At 41.9% G+C, this 22,824-nt stretch overlaps 1 protein-coding gene across 1 annotated transcript in view; it reads right to left on the bottom strand.

Moving 5' to 3' along the window:
• SUSD4 (sushi domain containing 4) overlaps nucleotides 1-22,824 on the bottom strand; it is a gene marked incomplete at its 5' end in the record, with an annotated part of 74,544 nt that overhangs the window by 23,854 nt on the left and 27,866 nt on the right. The window contains one exon of the mRNA XM_082481470.1: nucleotides 7,087-7,299. Coding sequence (XP_082337596.1) covers nucleotides 7,087-7,299 — 213 coding nt within the window. The remainder of the gene's footprint in view (nucleotides 1-7,086; nucleotides 7,300-22,824) is intronic.

Genomic DNA, 22,824 nt, shown 5'->3' with positions numbered 1-22,824 from the left:
AGTCATCAGTTAATATAAGTTCTCTGCTTAAACCATTTGGAAAATACATGCATTTCAGTAACTAAGTCCTTTCCCTAGTTAATCACCGGTTACAAAGTACTGTAGTAGAAGCTGACATGCTACAATAATGGATCATTCCCCCAGACTTTTTTAAACAAACAAAATTAAAAGTGTTTAGGAAGAATGTTTTTAATTTTGCCCTCCTATTCATCATGTGTGCAAACTACACCGCCCGGTCTGACTATCCCGAAGTCCCATGCAAAGGCAGACTTTTTGACAGCACTAAGGACAGGATGAAAGAAAAGATAAAATACAGATATGGCATGAGGAACACAGAAAAACTGCAGTTTTAGCAGAGAGACAGATACAAATTAGGTACATTTACAAGGGTTCATCCAGCTCCATTCCACAGAGTTCATTATGAGAATGTCTTCACTTTAATCTCGTTGCCTCTGTTTTAAATCAGACAATTTTATGTGACTGAATTCATATGCCTTTAGAGGGGGGGGATTTTTAAGGCCCTGAGCAGCATCTCAAGTGCTTGTAGAAGACTTTGAACAAGGGAAATGACTGCAAACTTGTAGTGAAATACAAGCACGGGCTCTATTACCTACCTGTGATACATGCATCTGACAGTCTTATATCTCACTGTATACACCAGTGTCAAAGACACCCAAATATAAAATAAACCCCAGAAGACGGAAAAATGAAAGATGTTGTGGTAAGTGGAAGGAAAGGGTGAGGCAAGTTAAAAAAACTCGCTGCTGATACCAAATAATTAAGAGACAAGCCAAGAGAATATGAAGGAATAGTCCAGGTGACTCGAAGTTCATCCTCCTCGTAAATGCAAAGTGAGATTAAACGGAAGACAGAAAAAGACTAAATATTGGGAAAATATAATCAAAATTATCCGTCTGCCAGCAGCTAATCCATGACAGAGATTATGATAAAAATTTCCAGGCATCAAAACCCACAAACTGTTTCAAATAAAAGCAAGAGAGTAAAAATATTATGTCTGTTTTATGCTGTTTTTTCTCCAACACTTCTACCGCAAGAGACAATTATCTTCATTTAGGAATTCAATGTTTATTAAAAAAAGAAGTTTCAGAAGTCCCTTGAGACTTGCACAAAAGAGAAACTTTCTGCCATTTTCATGGGTAACTCTCACTGAAGAGGAAAAGGTAACTCTAAATTTGTAGTTAGCAATTAATTGCGAGTACACACAAAGCGAAGCAATAGCAACAGCTTGCCTGCTTGCTTAGAAGTGCAACTAGAAGCAAGGTAAACTCTAATTTAGTATATGCGAACTACTAAGAGCAAATGTATTTCATAATACATTTATTTACTTAGGCAAACTAGGGCATCTATTACTCTGGGTTTCTATCAATCACTAAATTTTACTACTAGGAAGTTGAAGAGTGTTGCTCCCCCAGTTAAAACATATTCTCCTTTGTACTTTCCCGTTACAGGGGTGTTTTCTAAAATACAAAGTATTTGTATAGTATGGGACACGGACACGTCATTAGTCAAAAATTTCCCCCTTCTCTTGTTAGATTTAGCTCCCTGGCCGGTGCTGCAGGTAGCTCCTGCCGCCTGTCACAGGCAGGGCTGGCAGTCTGCCAGGCGGGCCCAGAACCCGCAGCAAGAAGCTTTATTAGAATTTATTCATTTATAAATGCCCAAGTCTAGGGTGACGCGTACCCTAACAGAAGGTTATAAAATGCCCTGTGATGAGGGTTGCAGACAGCCCCTGCAAAGACTGGGCCATTTTCTTTCCCTCTCTCTCTCTCTCTCTCTGGCAAAGGGGTCAGCAGAGGAGACCGCAGAGGATGCCCCATAGGAAATGCCTGACGCGAAGCCTTGAACGCTGTCACCAAGAGGCTGCCCCGGGATCCCCCGAGGATGGGATGAGATAGATGGGGATCCTGCTCCACGGCCACGCAGGAGGAGGTTGGAAATGGATGCCAGGAGATAATGTCAATGAACAGCTCACTCTCTTGGCGTAATAGCTTTCTGTTGCTATACAAATGAAAGAGGTGTACGTACATACGCTGCAGTAAAATACCCGATTTTACTTTCAAAGCGGGGGAAATTGATTCTGTAACAATGATCTATTACAGTGACTTCATCCCCATTATCCCAAGCAACAGCTATAGATCGAATCATTTTAATCGGCTAGATGCTGGCAGAGAACAGTGATAAGCTGCTCGCGGTACCATCCTTCGCCTGCGACATCCCGGCTGACTTTGTGATAACAGGCCTGTTACAAGCTCCGGCTAAACACCAGACCAATGGACCACAGTACTACAGCTCTTTTTCCTGATGCCTTCTGAGCAAATGCTCTCCCGCTGGCTGAATTTGTATCGCTTAGCACTTAGCCAGGCATAAATCGCAGTAGCCACATCTCTGCACTGCAAACAACTGGATTAGCTGGCACAAATTCCGCTTGGAAAAGCTGAGAATAAGTGACTGGATTTTAAAATGTCCTGTCCTAGAAAATAAACTGCTTTATTCTAAGTACTTTTTCAGCAAATCCGTGAGAGCTGCTAAACCATTTAAGGGAATACATGGTCTTTAACCAGCATCGAACAGCGATGGCTATGACTTACACTCCTTTCTGGCAGTTTTACATGATCTGCTTATATCTACCGTATGAATATTAAAATGGGTCAGCCAAAAGAACGCCCTAGTTAGGAACACTTTTCCTTTCTTGCGGAGGCACAAAGAGGTGGGGTGCAGCCACCAGGCCCGACAGCCTGCAAGGTGCAAGGGCTCATCTTGACCTCACTTTCGTGAAGATGCAGCTTTGCACATTAGGAGTTCTTGGCTTTAGCAAACCAAGTGCGTCCCCCATCAGAGGAACATTGGTCTGAAGAGGAAAATTTGTTAAAACGCTATAGTCATAGTGCTTTAGTTTATGTGCAACCCACGTATCATCTCTCAGAACTGTTTCTTCCAGCCCATGGGGAAGGAAGACCATCCTCCCTTCTCCCAAGGGCACCTGGATCCATAATCGCAACTCAGAGGGAAGGCATGGCCTGGACACTATGGAGATAGCCCCACCATCCACGGGTACCCACTGGCCTGGCATGGCTTGTGTCTGTGCAGGTGAACTTCTACCCTCCAAAAATTGTGCCTGGTCCATGCTAATCCAGAAGGTGCTCACAGGAATTGCTTGGGAAGTACTACTTGACCTTGGCCAAAACCATGTCGGGGGCCTTTCTAACACTGTAACAGCATGTGCGATTGAAGAACAGCGCCCTGACCCATGCTCTGGCACTGTTTTGTTTACTAGCCTGTATGTAAACTCAAATGCAGAGGTCCAGTGTTAAATAACACTTTCTCTTTATTGTCTTTGCGTGTATTACAACAGTGCACAGAGACTTCACCAAAGACCTGTGGCCATTGTGCTATGCACAGGTTACAAACGTCGTATAGTGCTTGTAATCAGGCTTCAGAATCAGCAAACACCAGACAAGACAGACAGGAGATGGAGAAATGAAAATATTTCAGTCATCTCACAGATCCAGGGACAACGGCAAAGAGAAATGAGTGCTAAATATCATACAGGAAAACTGTAGCCAAACTATGCACTAGTCTACTATTTCTCTGCAGGTTTATCATCCCTGTCAGTGGGAGAACGAGGCACTGAGGACATCTCGAAGGCATCTGCCTGCAGAAGCACTGGGAAAGAAGGGCACAGCTCTTTGCTTGGTTGCCATCTCCATGTAGACTGTAAATTTAGATTCAATCTCATAGGAAAGAGGGAGCATTTGTTCCAAGTAGGGCAACAGTCTCAGCAGCCACATTATCACAGTGGGAGAAGATTAGATTAAAGTGCGAACAACATGACATACTGCTCTTCAACAGTAAATACAAAATTCCTACCTTAGAGCTTTGGTGTTTATGTGCATAACTGTATTAGAATTGATGGAAGTTACAGTCACAACATGCTGTAGATCAACATGAGAACATAAGTCTAAGCACACAGATTCTTGACAGGGCATTTATTGGGCACCTAGTCATGCAACTTCATTCTCGCACTGACAACATCTCCTGCCTCTTAACGAGAAATGACAGACCTATAAAATCGAATTGATTGGATGAAGAGCTCCAGGCAAACGTATTAGTTTTCAAATCAATTACATTCTGAACAGGTTGCTTTACTTCCTCTGGTAAATAGCATTCATTTGTGATTAGAGATTGTTCTAGAAAGCACGTAACGACAATTAAAGATACACGACATATCGACATAAAAATTATATGCAACCACCCTTAGTTGAATCCAAACTCACGAGATTAACTTAAAATTAACTCCAAAGTATCGAGTGTTTTTTACTGTGCAAGCTCAGCTGGCAGTATCTGACATTTACATATACTGGGATGAGAGACGTGTATAGCATACCATAGCACACATGGCAGTCAGCCCCTGCCTTAAATGGGTAAATGCAACATAAAGTTTATGTCGCCTTGTGAGAGCTAATGATGAATGGTAAAACATTAACTTCTTACTTCTCCAGTAGTTGCTACAAATTTCAAACTTCTTTTTATATATCATTACAGAATTTCTGCAATGACGACTTTTATGTATGTCATTACAGAGCTGAGAATTACGAACCCTGTTTTAATTCCTCCTTAACTGTTCTCCAGATGTGCCATGTTCCGACATTGCCCACCTCCCTATCGTGTCCCTCTCTCACGATGCTGCTCCCAGTACACAAAAGGATCGCTCTAAAAAGCACTAAAGCAAACGCTTAGGTCTCATGCATTGCCACTGAACCTGTGCTCAGTATTTCTTCTGAATCAGCGGCTGTAATGTGTGTTGGAAAGAGTTAATTCTGTCAGCTAATTTTTTTTTCTTATTGCTAAACCCTAGGATAGTTTTAATAATACCTGAGGTATTATTACTGTAAATCAGGAAAGTACTTAAGCACTTGCTTCACTAAATCCTAAATCAGGGTCCCACTCTTCACTCTAAATAATAAAAAGAGTTTTTGCGTATGCCTAATTTTGAGCACAGAACTTTAACAAGACTAATCACATAATTACAGTTATGCTCAAGCTTAAGTGCTTTGCTTGATCAGAGCATTGGCTACCAATCCTTTTTAAGTGTTCTGTGCTGCAAAGTAATGATTATCTCTTAAGCAACTGTTGTCACATCATCCATCACATTCTCATCTTCCAATTTCTTTCTTTTTTGAAAACACCTGGCTCGGTGTTGATCACACTGACATCAGCGGCAGTTTTGCTCTTGGTGGCATTGTGATCAGAAACTTCCTCCACAGACTTCCACTGGACTGGGGGGGGGGGGGGGGGCTGGGAAGTGGTTTGAATATTCAATAAAGCATGTTAATTCCCATTTTAACAACTGCAGTGGATCATACAGGTACTACTTCAAAGACGCACATCAAAATTCCTAGAAGCTACCTGTAGTGGTTAAGAAAACAGATTTTCCAAGCATTAATAGCTTTTTCTGGTAGTTCAAATACCCAGTTCAGACACATGTTGCTGTCACTCTACACATATTTTTTCTTGAATAACCATGAGATGAGAGACAAGGTGTCATGGTTGGTCACACGGGCATTTATGAAAGGTGGCTGTAAGAGGAGAGGGCGCGATTTTCATACATACGTTATTTTTAAAGGCATCAGATTGTTTCTTTGAAGCTGGCCCATGCCACCATTATGACCAGGCGTTGTTGGCCCCCACTGCCTTTACATTCTACACATCAGCCGTCCTCTCAGTGTGTACCCTGAGACAGCTCACGACCGTGCCCCTCACAGCTCTGTAGCCTGTGGCCTCACACATGTCCAGGAGTCTGTATTTTACCAAGACCTCTCCTGCCATCGGGGCAGCTACCTGAAAGACCATGGACTACATACCAGCTGCTTCTGGCTACTCTCTCCACCTCCACTCTCATGTACCACTTTTGCACAGGCCACTGTTTAGGGTTGTTCCCTTCACATGTATCTCCCGAGAGTGGTCCTCCGAGGCCCTGCCTGCTCCTGTTGTGGCACGTCCCTTCACACACCCCTGTCCTGGTACAGGATTCCCATACCCACCCACCCACCCACCCATCAGCATAAAGAAGGACTTGCAGTTTTTATACACACTAAGTGATGCATGATCCTATGTAGTAAGTGTGTTTATGAGCCACATAAGTCTTCGACTACTTTTGAATGAAGTCCATATATTTATCTGATTTTAAATGATGGTAGGCATCCCGAAACAGAATTTATCGTGTTGCACCTTGAAGACAACAAGGCAATGGCTAATGACTTCAGCGGAGAAGTCACAACACTAAAATGTACACACTTGATTTAACTAACACTTTTCATCTCTGTTGATTTTAATAGCTCTGTTGGCCAAAAATAAATCGACAGAACAAGTTATACAGTAGACTTGGTGAAATAAATTGTTTCTGCTGCTTGGATGTATTTTGCCCAAAATTTATACTTATGATATTCAAATTAATCCTGCCTCTATCTAACTCCTAGAAGAAGAAAGTGTTTTAATGTCCTAATTATTTAAAACAAAATATAATCAATTGGTTTATGCCATAACAGTCTGAATTATCTCAAAGTAAACTTCTACTCTGACTTTAAACTTCTGCAGTCCATGTGTGATTTTCCTACTCGAATCATGCACGTCATTAAATACAATTGTTTAAAACTCCTGAATAGCAGGAACAGTAGGAAATTCGTTATGTTTTCCTAGCAAAATATTGCAGAAAGGAGTATTAAGTGGGCAGTTTTAATAAGAAGTTACAGTTCACTTATACTGGAGGTTGTTTTTTCCTCTCTGCATCAATTTGTAACTAGTTAAGAGGAGAAATGCATTATCTTTTTTTCTTCAGATTTCTTTATGTCCCTTTCAACACATGCATGTGTGCACGCACACAACCTCTCACAGTATAACTGACAAATGGGGATTATGGATGGGATGGATGGGAAACTAAAGTATGTATCAAATAAGCCACAGTGAAACAGACTCCAGTCTTTTGTGTTTTGCGCTGAGACACACAGACATGCTACACGGACAAGTGAGAACTGACACTGGTGAATTGCTTTAAGAAAACTGACTTACCTTCTTGTAGGCACACAGGTTTATCACTTGGTTTCCAGCTCAGGGAGCCATTAAAGTGTCTCACACAAAGTTTTTTTGAAGTACCATTAAGCCTGTATCCTTCTTGGCAATGAAACCGGACTACCACACTTTCAAAGAAAACACCTGCACTGGGTGTCTTGTATCCATGTTCAGGAGCTCCAGGATCAGCACAAGCATGTAGGTCATCAAACCCTAAGTCAGACAAAGATACAATCAAACTGTGTTCATTTACTCCTCACGCAGCCGTAGTCACGCTTTTTTTAGTTTTTTCCATCTGACGTCTAATCTTCATGGGGGCCTCACATCTTCCATTAATGACCACTAGCAACCCTACGGGGTACTCCGGACTTGGGGGAGGACCAACCTCCAGCTACAGCAGAAATACTCAGGTACTCCCATCTTGTCATGCAGCTACTGAGGAAGCAAAGTCAACCACACTCCTCAGTAGCTGACCTGGATAAAAATAAAGCACTTGACCCAACCTACCAGTGGGGACGGCGCCGTAATGGATCTGTAATTACTCTTGGGGACTATGGGATTTTGGAGATCTGGTACAGTCACTGGAAAGAATAATAATGTGTCAGAAGCAGAGAGGAAAGGGAAATAAAGAAAAAGGCATGAAACCTAACTGCCATCCAAAGACATAGGAACTGAGAAGATGAGCTGCTAGGTACAGGGAGGTTTTGAGCTGGGAGGGAGCTCTACCACAGGGAGAAGGGACACTGTGGTGCTGGATGTATGTGATCCCCCTGTCATGTTGGCTTGGTGGCCCTACCAAATTCTTAGAACGCTGTTATGGCAACGCCGTATTACTGCGTCGATGCCAGAAGGGAATTTGTAAAGCCCTGTCCTTCCACAAAATTAACTGTAAAAAAAAAAAACCATAAACAAAACCCCAACAGTTGCAATCATAAAATGCGACTGTTTATCACTTTATCAAACTCATTTCGATGTCATTTGCATAAACCGAAGCTTTTTTTACTGCAAAGCAACAAAGGTTTAGTGCAGCACTGAACAAGTACTGCATACTGAAAGAGCAAATAGCTTTGCAACAGGAACAGCAGGGGGGCTATTAATGCCGGTGGGAGGAATGCCTGGAAAATGTGAAAATCATCGCATTGTAGCTTTAATGTTTTGATTTTAAAAGAATAGTATCAGAGAGCCTCAGCTACTTCCTGCATGATAAGGATGAAGTGCCTCTCTGGTACAGTCAGAAAGAAGGAAGATATTACAGTAGAAGGCTTTTCAAAATAAATCTGTTTCCTGAGGCCAAATCATTCCCTCCACCGAAGGGCTCGGTGTGACACTGCGGCAGCCAAATGGAGAGGACTGAAGGTGATAAAGGGCTCTTGCATTTGGAACACTGAATTTCTCCCTTCAGTCCCCTGGCTGAAGGCTGCCAGTGGAGAACACAAGAAGCACACGCCAAGCCACTGTGTTGTATGTCCAATTACCTGCTCCTGCTAGCAGAGGCAGGGCACGCCGCCGGGTCACCAGAGAGGATTGCATCTTCCTGACTCCACACATGGCTGATTTTATGTGAGTCCGGGTCACTGCGCTGAACTCCCCAACCAGGCTACAATTCCCAGGAGGTGACCTGATGGCCAGAACCCAGCCCAAATACCTACGTGCCACGCATGCTGGAGAGAGCCTTTGCCTACACCCAGCCTCTGCCCCTCTGCAGTGCTCCGATACCCGGGGTTCTTCACCTAAAGAGATTTCAGTAGCATCCCCTCTCTTTGCTGAAGCAGCAAAAGAGCAGCAGAGCATCTGCTCTTACGTGATTTTACCCCTCCATCCAGCGAAGTTTATCACGAGAGAACTGAAGGGTCAGTGCAGTAGCCAAGTCCAACAAATCTCTGAACTTCACACCTGCTCATCTGCCACGTGGCTCAAGACCTCCCAGTGCAAATAGCCCAAGACTCTCTATTATTTGCTAACATGACGAACAAGGAGAAATACGGCCATTATGTTCATGGGATTGCATACTGTAGGCAATACTTAATAATAGAGAAGGGCTGTCCATTTTTACTGGATATTAAAAAGAAGCTTCTTATGCTTCAGGCACCAAACCCACATCCTTCAATAAAGTCAGTGATGATCTTAATTATTTTCCATTAAACCAAGGGATAACATGACATTTAGCTCCATTTTGTTACTTCAGTAATCTCAGAATTTGCAGTCAGGCAAGGAATATTATAACCTGCCTTGAAATACGTGTCCTTTCTTACTAGCTGCATCAGGGAAAAGTACACAACTGCCTACTACTATGCCTCTGCAACAACAACAAAAAAGAAAGGTGCTGAGGTCATATACAAGTTGCCAGGTAAAAAAAAATAAGCCCAGCTCATTTCTCAGTTTTCATTAAGTCAAATATGCAAATTTAGAGATTTGGGGACTGTCAGCACAAAACCCTACATAGAAGGCACGATCGTATTTTTTTCCCTGGTGCCGCTTATTCTGTGACACTACTGCCACTTTTCAGGTGACCTTTCACAGGCAAAGATTTTTATTCCTCCTAGGGATTGTTTTGCAGTAGGTTGTTCTCTTTAGGTTCTTTTTCTCGAGTGCAGTTTCTGAGCACACAAATCCGTCCCCAAGGGGAATTCCCAAGAAGGAACTGGAACACGAATGGAAAAATTGAATTATGTACCCTTCAGTTTCTACAAAGCCAGGAGCCAGCTGTCGTTCAGCTACTGAGCAAGAGATGACACATGGAATCAGCACAGGATCACTGCTTCCATGCAGCATTTCCATTGTTTGTACCTGAAGCCTGGAAGAAGGAAAAAGCCTCAGGGAATAGCCAGTTAGGCGGATTACACACGCAATATGGTAACTGCTCACGGTAAGACCATAAAGGCAAAGCAAACAAAATCCCAGCCCCATCATTTCTCCACAGATATCAACAATAGACTTGGCCCAAATCTTAGTCCTACTAAAATCAGTGGAAGTCACTTGTGCAGTAATCTTCTACTTGAAGATGTGTATGACCCAGGCACAAGGCAGTGCAGCCAGCGCTGTGCCACCTCTTCCCGCGCTTTGGCTGAGGAGGAGGCAAAGACGTGGGTGAGGGAGGTATGGCAAGGCTGGCCGCTGTGCCCAAGTATTTCAACAGCTTATTTAGCTGACAGCTAAGTCCATCACTGAAAGTTTTCCATTGAAGTAGGAAACTTCTGGTACAATATTCAAGAACAACAATGCTGAAACATCCCTGAGAACTGCCATCTTCCAGTCGTCAGATCAGACTTTTACCATTTACATAATAATCCTTTTCATATAGTCTCATTTAGTTAAACTCCACCCTATCATGTCAAAAATGAGCAAATACATGTCTCAAAACACGGCCTGTTACATTAAGCCTTTTCTTCTCATAATCTTTATTTTCTTCCCTTTTTCAAAGCTACGCATTTAAGAGCAGCTACTCAAAGCTGCGATACAGTATTTTTATAATGGTAGGAGTAATCTCACATTATAGACAGGACGCCTTTTGCTGTGGTCCTTTTAGAAACTGATGAAAGCAGCCAAAACAGTTTTCAGCCAGAGCCACAAGATAAGTCTTTGGAAAGAACCATAAAAGTTACATAAATGGGAAAGGCAATCTTTTGGTTATAACAGAAAGGCGTTATCCTGCAGGAAAGAGTATATCAAATAAGATAAAAAATAACTTAGAACTACAATGGATTCTGTTTCTTTATAAACCCTTCAATGAGTCTTTGGGGAAAAAGAATGAAATTTTACTTTGACTACTGGACCTTTTCTCATGGTTACAAAGAGGGAAGGGGGGGAATAATCATCAGCACCTACTAGTAAAAACTATACAACCCACTTGTCAAACAAAGTTGTAAATTTTCATGTTACCTATACAATAAAAATTTAGTAAGGTCAGCAGCCATCATCATAATCAACACTGCATTGCTAGCAACAACTTTATGGGATGCTATTGTATGGTTTTAAATCCCTAAAGTAAAGACTATACAGTTACTGCTGAATCTGACTTGAAGACTTTCTGTTTCATGGCACCTTTAAGTGATATTGTGTAAAGTATAATAAGCAATAATGCCTTCTGGTGAGGCTCATGGGTACCTCATGGTCATCATCACCAGTAAAACATGCAGCTAATACAGAATATATTTTGGTTGTGATATTTACCGTATTTCTACTGTTGGACCAAAAGGAGGTCATCAGAAAATAGCAATGCTCTAAACGTGGGTAAAACACAAGCAGTTTATATGGTTTCCTATTTTACTTAAATTACTTGGTATTGTCAGTCAGATAAAAATGATGTCAAATTAATCAGAAGACTGAAAAATAAGCAATGCTGTCCTTGGGGTGTAAAAAGAACCATTGTAATTAATTTGAGCAGACTGTATTTCTAGACTTCTCTGTTATATATTCTGAAACATATGATTCATCTTATCCCCAATGAAAAGCTTGAAATATTGGAAGCCAGGGGAAAATTACATATTTGTGATGACAAGAAATCATGATAGCCACAAATGAACTTCAGACATGCCTGAAAAAAGGCAGGAGGAAGAATCCCTCCGCTCTTCCCATCATTTTCTATTTCTCCATACCTTCTCAGTTTCATCTTTTGTCTTCCTTATTTCCCTCTTCCCTCACCTCCATATCTTAGAGCTCCTTGTAAATTCATGGCACCGGCGAGGTGATTTCTAATCTAGATTTGATGGACTTCTTTGCCTCTAAAGCTGCTATATAGCATTTCACCGACAAACTGCTGATGCATGTTAGCTCAGAAACGGCTGCACTCATTCTTGAACAGAGACATCACTCTCACTTCAGTTTGTTACATACACACAGTGAAGGAAAAGTGACATATAATGTGTAATAATATTAAAGGTAGAGAGTATTTTGAGTATTTGTCTTCAGTACGATGGAGAATGGGCTTCTCACACAGCACCCCCTGTATCTGGGTTCACTAAATCAGCAAGTCCTTTCTATTTCGGTTGGGGGTCGAGGGAGGCAGAGGCTTTGCAGCTTGTGGCAGGACCAGAGTCCCTGCACGCACATTTTATAAGGAGTCTGTAAACACTGCAGGAGCAGGTTATCTTAGGCTAGCTCTCAGTAAAAAGCCGTATTAGGACTAAAGCAGAAGGGCCACAAGTGCAAACATGCCGAGGGCTTGTTTGTCTCATACAAAGGAAAAGTCATTTTCATCCCTTTAAGAGTTTCTGCCCTGTTTCTGTGAAAGCCACACAGGCACAGCATTTTGTGCCTTTGGCTGTTTATGCTTCCTTGTTGTTTATGATGTTAATTGAACTATCCACATACCCCCTGTAACAAGAAAAGGAAGGATGTGCTTCGATTAGCATCTAGCCTTGGAAGCGAAATGAAATTATAAACCTGTGATTTCATTAGTGAAATGCCTGCTAAAATCTAAAGTCTCTTTAATCCCTTAAGGGTCACTAATGCTTAATCTTCCCTGAGACTTCAGCAGCTTTGTAAAACCCTGCCCTGTTTAAGATGTGAATCACAAACCCCCCCCCCCCCCCCCCGCTATCCTTGCAGAATGTACTCCCAACTCCCAGTGCTGTTGGATATCCCTCCTCACTCGGCTGGGCCTTATCCAGGGTATCCTAACAAGCCACTGGAAGAAAGGGAGAAGTTCAAATTACTTTGTAGGAGAAACAGAACAGCAAATAAGACCTCCCGGGGGTGGGGGGGGGTACTTGGCTTAAGCCACAAGCTGATCTATAAAATCAAGAACACCATTAAGCTTCATTCTCCTTCATGTAACCCAAGAGCGTCATAGCAGAAAAATAAGAAAATCAGTGTGCAATGCAGTTCAGGAGCACCAAAACCACCCATCTCCAATAAAAAATGAGCACGCAAGCCTTGCACAAAGGGCAGCAGGCTCCACGAGAGGCAACTACTCATTCAAAAAGCTGAAAGGCTGCCTCATTTGCAGTTCCCCATTTTTCTTATCTTTCCATTTCATGCCCTCTTCTCCCCCAACCTTGGCCTCCCACCTGTGTTCTCCATCCTCCTTCACCCCAAGCCCACTCACCACCTGCCTTTGCACCCTCCTATTAAGACCTCCATGCTCCCAAATCTTGCCCACCACTGTGCTCACCGCCTCGCTTTCTCCTCTTCTCAGCGCGTGCTTGGAAAGGAGCAGTCACTCAGAGATGCTCCTAAGAGCGATGGTCAGATCAACCTTAAAATCCTTACTCAGGCGTGACAAGTCCCCCGGCACTTCTGTGCTAAATCAAACTGACATCTCCCTGGAAAGCCTAAGGATTGCTGCTCCCCCCACCCCAGAGAGGGCACAGGGGAGAGAACGTGAGGAGCCCTGAGCAGGACAAAGCGACTGTGGGGGGCAAAAGGGGCCTTCCAGGAGCCACGCTGGAGCTGCTTCTGCCTGGAAACCTCACCGGGGAGAAAGGGGCGTCAGCAGGGCAGGTTCAAGGGCCCTGCACAGATGATCGCAGATCTAATAAGAGCATCTTTATTTCAGGGGTCATGCCTCCAATTAGTTACTCCAATTACCCTTCAGCTCTCGGGGATGACAGCACACCCCAGCTGGTGCCAGACCAGCGTCATACAGCAGGGAACAAGTTGAATTTTCTACCCACGGAGCTGATCACCATTTTAAATTTGGATTGTGAACCTTGATGCATGATTCTTTTATTACCTCAACATTAGGCTAATGCTCGAGGAAAAAGCACTTAAAATTGCTGGTAAAGGAAGATGGTTTAGAACACAATCAGCGGCACACTTCAGTAAAACCACAGCAAACTAAAAAAGATGCATTTGTTTCTTCTCGAATATGAGTTTCTTCTAATTAACATCCTAAATAGCACAGGCCTGTCCCTTTAATCATAACTTCTCGCAATTAATATAGCTATGTCATCTTTGTAATTAAGCCATTTAATTTATAATGCAAGGAGCACTTGTTGCTTCCAGGCTTTTGTAATCCAACAAGTCTGACTGCATAATTTATGAACGCTTATGAAATGTCATATATTACTGCGTGATCCTCTAAACCTCCCATCACTTACAGGAAAAACAAAAGGCAGAAAGTAAATCTGCCGGTGGTTCTGCTGACAGAGCTCAGTTCTTCTACGTTTTTATTACAGAAAGTTACCATGGCTATCCTGGGGTATGATTCAGGGTGAATAAAAGCCAATTTATCACACAAGAAATCCCACAAGCTCCTCCCAATTCCTAAACATTTAAACTGGATATATAGTTTTCCACCAAAGCCATTGAAAATGGTAACACCTGCATGCTGAGGCCTAAACTGAGGCCAGTTCAAATCAAGCATTAGGCCGAGATAACTGAAAACCTGAAGCCAGCGTTTGTTCAGCTTTCTACAAATATAAGGTGAATGTTTTCTTCATTTCCATTTATTCAGCTAGTTCGGTTTAATGACTAGTTCTATTCAAGCTGCAAACTCTACCAGGAATTAAAAAAACCCCAAACAATTAGGTTTTTCTTTTCTATTCTGTGAAAAAAAAGCAGGTGAGAATGAATGATTTCTTCAATTTCCTTGTTACAGATAATATTTCACGTTTATAAGTGAATTTAAAATACAAAATTTGCTTAATAAAGTTATTTTTATGCATACTTTTTATACTTAAGGTAATTTTAACTCAGTTTTTCTTTAAAATGGTAGCTCCGCGCTTCTTATCTGAACCCTGAGTATCTATGAATTCTAATTGTAGACAAACACACTTTGACATAGATGATGAGTTTTTGAAACAATCTAATTAAAAGAAAAATCACATGACATCTTTGCCCATAATAAAACCAAGGATGCAGTAAACGCACTTTAAGCTCTATATATGCTTCAATAAATGGGCGCATACCTAACACATCCTCCTATTCCTTGTGCTGATAAGGCACTGTAATAAAGATATTTGCCAACACGTGCTTGTTGACTGGTGACCCATAAGAATCATAATAAGGAATTAAATATATACAAATCCAAAATATAAAATATTAATATATCACTTATGTCAAGATTTCCTTTTTACTGATTTAAATGAATAAGTGAGCTCAATAATTTTATTTTAATCAACCAACCCCACTTATATTTTCATCGTCATGTGTAACATTTTATATATTATATGTCTAAGGATTTCATTAGAATTGCAATATTGTCAATGTGGGAATCCAGCCTTAGGTCACTAAATAGGATTAATAACAACACAGAAAGCTACTAATAAAAAAGTGCCAAATAAAATAAAACTATATTCCCATAATTTCAAGAATGTTATGGGCCTTTCGGGTTTTTTTTCCAAGCAGTATCTAAGTATTGTTGTTTGTCTGTCCCATATTTTTAGCACTCTGGAAAAAATAATTACTGTTACCAAGAGTTAGTTTAAACATTTTTAGTCTAGACAGGCATCCCTTAGGAAATACGGAAAAAAAAACACAAAAAATGAATCATGAGCGAGTTACTATAGTAATATTTCTTCTAGGCCAATAGAATATAATATTATTCATCATAGCAAATCCAAAGTAATGAAATGTCACACTGTTCAGCAGAGATCCTTGTTTCTATAAGATGCGGGAATCAAATACTCAGAGGTATGAGTTGGGGGGTTGATATTTATGCTCTAATCAACTGCAGACTTCCCTAGATAATGCTATATTTTTATTGCACACAACAGTATGGTAATCCAACAATTTTTGCTTTTCAGCTGTGCTACAGAAATTGATTTTATACTTTCCCAAGAACAGGCAGAACTGGATATAGGATTAATGTGTGAATATTGTAGTATTAAACTTTTAAATAAAGTGCACACTAGAGAAGACTGAGAGACAAAGGATTAAAAAAGCTGGTACATACTTAAAGCAGGAGAGCAGACAGACACCGTTTCCAGCTTTTGCACTTGATTCCTCACCACAAATCCTCTGATGCTTCTGGATACTCTGACAGCTCTTATGCCCTGCAGTGATTATTCTCTACATGCACCTACCCGTGAAACCATGACCTTTCCTCTCAGATGGAGACCTCATCGCAGCCATCCATTTTTTATTTGCCTTTTTTCTCTGTGTGTTTTGCTTGCTGGTATGGATTTGGTTGGCCTCGCAAAGCTGGGACATTATTCACCTGCAGGTCTCGAAGATGTAAAGGAAGACAAGGTGGTTTTGCTGGTTCACCAGGAATTTTCCACATGAGGGCTACCACCGCATTTGCTTCAGATCACACCGCAAAGCACTTCTACTCAAGCAACACTTTTAGAAAGCAAGCAGACAATATCCCCTGGAAAAAAATACCCTGATTAACTTTGGTCCTAGTCTGGACCGAAGGAGAACTTCTGGCTTCCTTCTATATTGAAAAGTAACTTTATGTTCCCATGTTCTGCTAGTACCGTTAGCATTAAGCACAGGTTTTAGTTTGTTGTTTCCCTTCATGAGAATGCATTCACTGAAAAAAAATGAAACCAAGTTGGCTTGTTATTTTCCAAGAATGAGACGAACCCACAAAACTGTACAGAAAGGAGGCAGAAATCCATTTGGGCACTGATAATGTAGCATTGTCATCATACTGAAATGCTTTTTATTGAAATTACTCATTTGAAACACTCTGTCCTGTGAGTTATTCCGTCCATACTGAAAAGACTGGAAAAATCAGTAGTGGGTTAAGATGATGCAGAAGGATATTTTTTCCTTTCTTCTTGATTCATAATTTTGTTCCATTTAATTCCTCAATCCAGGGTAAAAACTCCCTTAAAACTTGTTCTAACAACTGGTCAGGAGTGGGACTGTAACAGCAGATAATCCAGTTGCGGGGCTGCCTCCGCTAAAAATCCCCGTGTGCCCATTTTCCTGGTGCAGCCCTACCCGAGGACCTCCCACGGGCTGGACAGCGATGGCAGGCCGCTCACAGCATCAGAGCAAGCAAATCAAGGAGCAAAGGCAGAGAAGAGCTAGTGAGCGAGAGGGAAATATTTATAATTAAAATGTTCTGCCACTGCAGAGCCCCCTAAAAAAAAAAAAAATCCCAGAAAAATGTCAATGACAAATTTCACTGGCGCACACTCAGTTTTTGTGGCATCATCAAAAAATCATCAGTGTGTAAAGTCTCCTCTGGTCCAGTATTTCCCCTTTCAACGCAATCTGTTTCCTCTCATGCCAGTTTGCTATCAATTCGTCAATTCTTCTATTAATCCAAATCTTCACATATACTTTCCCTGGTGGCAGTTTATGAAAGTCAAGATAGACGATATCTGCTGCATTTCCCTTCCCTGGGAAACCAGCTGTCGTCTCAGGAGATTAACAGATTAGTCTGACACAATCTTTCTTTAATACATCTATGCTTTATTTTGTATCATACCTCCAAGACTTTTAATCTCTCTCTACCTTAAAAAAAATCTAAAATCTTGCGAATTATTGAAGTGAGAGAACCAAGTCCCTGATTGCCCAGATCATGGGGTTTTCTTTTCCTTTTTTTTTTTGTTTTGTTTTGTTTTGTTTTGTTTAATCTGTGGTATTACAGATAGTGTATTAGGGCACTGCTGCAAGTCTGTCTCTCCCTTTCAGTTATGGATATGGCAGTGAACTTATGCAGAAGAGGAGGAAGTTAAGGACAGAAGAGAAACCGAAGAAACCCAGAGCAGGAACAGCAGGAGCGACTTGGCAAAGGTACAGAGATAGGATGTAGTGACATACAAAAATATGTTAGCCTGGAAGCTGACTGACAGCCGTTTGGATGGTGATACCGCTCGAAGATAAGAGAGGAGGAGATGGGAACACAAGAAGAAGCCAACAGGGTTCCCAGTAGGCTAAAAGGCAGAGCTGGAGAGGGACAAGAGGGAAGAGAGGGGGAAACCCTCAGTCACAGGCAGCAGGGCTAAGAGGATGGGCGGTGCCTGAAACAAGAATAGGGCATCAATGCCAGGAAGATGCCAGGCAGGGCAGTTTTGGAGGCTGGCAATACCCGATGAGAGCCTTCAGGCCTATCCTTTTGGACCAGAAGAACCTGAGTTTTTTTTTCCGCTGACACCTTTAAAAACTACAGACTCCATAATGTACTCTGCATTGACAACACTGAAGTTGAGACTGTCAGATGAAATCTAATACACTTTGTATAATATATACACATCTCTATTAGTCAGTTGAAAGATTGAGAGTTATGGCATTCATGTGCACAGATAATAGGTAATGCTGAGCTACCTGATGCTCAAAATATTTTCATAAAAGCCAATCTGAAAATCACATACACTAGTTAAATTTAAAGACTATAGGCTTTTGTTCTCCAGAAAGTATTCACATCCCTACCTATCATGAAAATAGATTCTCATCATTTTAAAGGACTAGAGGAAGAGGAAGAATAAGCTGTTACTAAATTTTTTATGGTACTGTAAGTTGATTAGCTGCAAGCTAGGAAAGGTCTAGAACTAGCAAAGCAATAGTTCTTTGTTCTTATTCAAGGGACAAGAGTTTTAACCGCATAAACAAGCAATTTATTTAAAACTTATTTTTCTTAATAGTTATTAATTTGAGGATTTCTGTAGCTTCTCTTTCTGCAGTGTTAAATGGTTCTTTTCAGAGCAACAGCTGCAGCAAATCTAGTTAAAATAAAAAGCAGGCGGTACACTGATCCATACATATGCTTTGCGAGAAACAGGCAGCGTATCCAGATTTATATGTGTGCCAGTCCCCTAGGATGTCATAATTGTGTTTGTTCTTTTAATAACTTTAGGCTCCGGTGATCAGAATAAAAATTCTATGCTGAAGCTAATGCTTCATCCTTAGTTCACCTCACTACCCTGAATTATATAGTAAGCAGACTTAAATAAATGCAGGAGTCTGGCTCCCTCCTTACACCGTAGACTCCAGCCACGCACATAATGGGTTGCCTGATTTAATTCAGGGTCTCTCTTTTCAAATCTTACTTTGTTTTTACAAAATATTTGGCTCAGCCATTTCTTTTTATAACTGCACAGATTTCGAGCCTGCCTTCCAGTGTTCAGTGAATTGCAGTCTCCACTGATACAAGCAACACATCAAGCTTCCTGACTTGCAAGAGCAGTTGGGTTATTTAGACAATTACGTTCTTCCTAATTATTATATCTACACATTACATCTACTGCCTCTTTGTACAAATGTAGCCCAAAATACTGAGTTAGTTAAGCAGCTTATTAAGTAGGCATGGCCTTTCAGCAGCTATTGTGACTACAGCATGCCAGTACTAATCTTATGATTATAAAAGATTTTTTACTCCTATTACCAGACTACAGACTACCCTATAATGAAGATAGGCATGTGTATTACCAGTTTACACGAGGGGCACTGAGACAAACAGAAGTGGGTCATAAACATCAAGGGCTAATGGCATAGTGGTGACTAGAAAGCCAAACCCCAGTCAGCCAGTACCTTGTCCAATATATGCTTTGCTACATTAAGGTTAAAAGTGGGCTGAATGTGTCTAAATATACTGCCATTTGCAGTTTCTGACCACCTTAGAAAGGATGTTTTTTCATAACCCGTTACCACCTTGAACCTCATCTGAGACTTGAACTGCGTTAGGAAGGCCAGACAATTCTTGCAGGCCTTGCTGGATGAGGCAAGACTAATACCTTTGTCCTGTTATGCATGAAATTCGTGGGTACTTTTTGCCTCCAATAAGTCAACAACAGTTTCACAATAGAACTCTGAACTTGGCTGTTGATAATGCTGGTGGACGAAAAAGATTGATATGGTTGGTCCCCGCACCAGTTTTCTAACCACTACACTACCTCGCTCCTTTGCTCTTCATCTTTACCAGTTTTACCGCCCTCCTGAGAACAGTAATGATGTTTTCTTTCCATATCTCCTCCATCCTCACCCAGCTTTCTTCTGTGGCTCTGTTGGGTGCCACTTTCCAAGAAATCTCTCTTAAAACATTTTCCTTTCTTCCTTCCTGATGGGAGTCACGCACCATGACTTGGCATCGAGTGTTTGGTGCCAAAACTGCCTTTCTAGAACTGCCTCGAATCCCACGTCTCCTGGCTATTCCCAGTAACATCTCTGCTCTCGTGTCAATCCCTGCCAGGACTCTGAGGGCACTGATGGTACCGACTGGCCTCACCTGGAACCTCCACTCACACCCTCTGCCCACAGCCCAGGAGCTCCAGGTAGCTCAGCCCTGGGCTCCCAGACCTTGCCTGGGCTATGCTGTAGGGGTGTCTGTCTCCAGCCCTGCCTCCTGCCCTGTCTTCTGGGTGGACCTTGGACCCGTGTTGTAGCCCTGTCTTCTGCTGCTCTGACTGGTTGGGCCCTGGACCTGGGTCATCCCCTGGCTGTGACTGGGGCTGTCAATGGACCCCATTACCATCACCCAGCTCTGCTGAGACCTGTGGGACTGTGCCTTGCTCAGTGAAGGCACAGACCCAGTTCCCTCCTCTCCTCTCCTCTCCTCTCCTCTCCTCTCCTCTCCTCTCCTCTCCTCTCCTCTCCTCTCCTCTCCTCTCCTCTCCTCTCCTCTCCTCTCCTCTCCTCTCCTCGGGAAGTTCAAGCCCCTCCTCCTGTTCTTCCTCACCATATGTCCCTATTCTCTGTTCTTTCTGTGCCCCGCCTTTCTTCTACATTCTTCCCATGATATACTTTTGGCAGCTTTGTTTTTTTGTTTTTTCTCAGGCTTGAATTTATCTTTTTATGACATCTCCCTATCCCCCCCCCCCCCTTTTTCACCATTCATGTCCAGTTGTCTTTTAAACCCCTTCTCAAAACCCCACTTACTTCGTTTATCCTTTGCCAGGCCCAGCTGCTTTCTGCTTTGAGGGTTGTTCTCCATGAGCCTTTGAGTTTAAGCTGTAAGATCCAAAGACAAGAAAGCATCTTGCCACACTTGGTGGTCTCTTACAGAGCCTGCCCTAACCGTGGCCTGAAATTTTTCATCTTTTAATTAATTTTTTGCATTCCTGGAAAAAGCCTACAGGCGCCTTCTGGAATTTCTTCACCTGCAATTAAATTTCTGCAAATATGTCACCGTACCTAAAAATTGAGAGACTGCCATTGATCTGATCTTATTGTTAAGAAATACTTGTTCCCAGTATGAAAAGAAGTATCTCTGCTCCTGATTTCTGACTCAAGCCATTTTGTAGCCCACATGCTGCTCACCAAAGACGCATCAATCATCACACATCAGGCAGGAGTGACCTCCACAGGTAGTTATGAGTTCCCACACTGAGATATCGCTACGTGGTGTGAAGCGTATGGCTTGACCTAAAGATCCTTCCCACTCACAAAGCATGACTGTCCTCGATACGTTTAGACCTACTGCCCTCATAAAATACAGCCTCTTGTGCCCTATCAGCATCACGTTGAAATTAGGCACGGTTATAGGAATCATAATTTTATATTGTTTCCTTAAGATTAAATGAAAGGCTAAAGGACATATATACAGTAGTGTAAGGGGATAAATGCCAACCGCATGTTTAGTAGCTGTCTTAAGATGGGACGGGCAACTTCCCCCTTAGCCCAGATATTATTCAGCCACTAAGAGAAGTCCCAATATCACTTATTATCCCTTGTCAAAGCAGTCTCCTGGAGGAGCAACCTGAATGTTTCGCCACGCTAGGATTAGGCTTGACTCAGCAAGCACAACTCTGCACACCCCACGGGCCACTCACTCAGAAAGGAGCTGTGATGAAGGACAGAGCCTACACACCACACGCACACATACACAAACACACCCTGGGCTTTAGCTTCAATCGGAACAGAGGGTGGAAAGATTCTTCCAGGGATTTCACCCTTCTTCCTGCCCAGCTAATTCAATTACACTGCAAGTTTAAACTTAACTTATTAAACTCAGTTGAAAAGGGACTTTCTCAGAAAAACATGCCAACTAGGTGATGTTATCGATTGCACCTGATTCTCCGAGGGCAATACAAAAGCTAAGTTCCTCTCGTGTGTCCAGCACTTCATAAAACAACCCACCCTATAGCTTACTTGGTGTCTCTCTAGCTATAATGCCTTATAACCCAGCTATCTTAACAAAAGTAACTATATATACATATGTCCCCGTACATCTTAAAGATCAGCATGTTTCCTATGTCACAGATACAATTATGCATACAGTACACCACATACGTAAGCCTAATTGGAAATGAAGTGAAGATTGAGGTAAAATGACTCTATCCTATGGAAAAATTGAAGAAACTGCTACTTCCCAAAGCCTCTATATGCATTCCGGCTTGAAACACCTCAGCTTTCTCCTAGGTGGCAAGGGATGCCGTCTCAACGTTATCAGCTGTTCTACACGGTATGGAGGAAGTACGAGAACAGATACTCCAAACTGGGATGAATTCAGCAATATTTTTTTAAATTCATTTAATCAGTAGTCAGGTAAAATTAATCTGACTCCAAAAACCACATCTTGTTACACTTACTTTTGAAACACAGCATACCCAAATGAGGGAGGAAATTGTTTTAGTGTGATTTGTAACACAGAGTTGGTAATGACATTGTGTGATACATTTTCTCTTTTGGGACTAAGCTTCTGCAGTATTTTAATCTGTCTCATCTACCTTTAAAGACTTCAGTGAAACTGTGAAATCCTCACGAGAATCAGGACTGTATATAAATCCAGTAATAACCCACAATCATCTCTCCACTTTAGTTGTATTTATGTTGTAGATACTACGCTCCTTCCAACTTCCACCAACCAGTGGAAATTTGCCAAATATATAGCCTAGTAGGCCATTTAAAGGTATTTTGCTGTAAATTATGACTACTACAGTTGTGGGCAGCTTTCAGTACCAG

This window comes from Vanellus vanellus (assembly GCF_965231255.1).
Source record: "Vanellus vanellus genome assembly, chromosome: 3".
In the NCBI taxonomy this organism is placed as follows: Eukaryota; Metazoa; Chordata; class Aves; order Charadriiformes; family Charadriidae; genus Vanellus; species Vanellus vanellus.
Note: the sequence above shows the minus strand (reverse complement) of the source record. Positions and strands in the feature narration are given on the sequence as shown.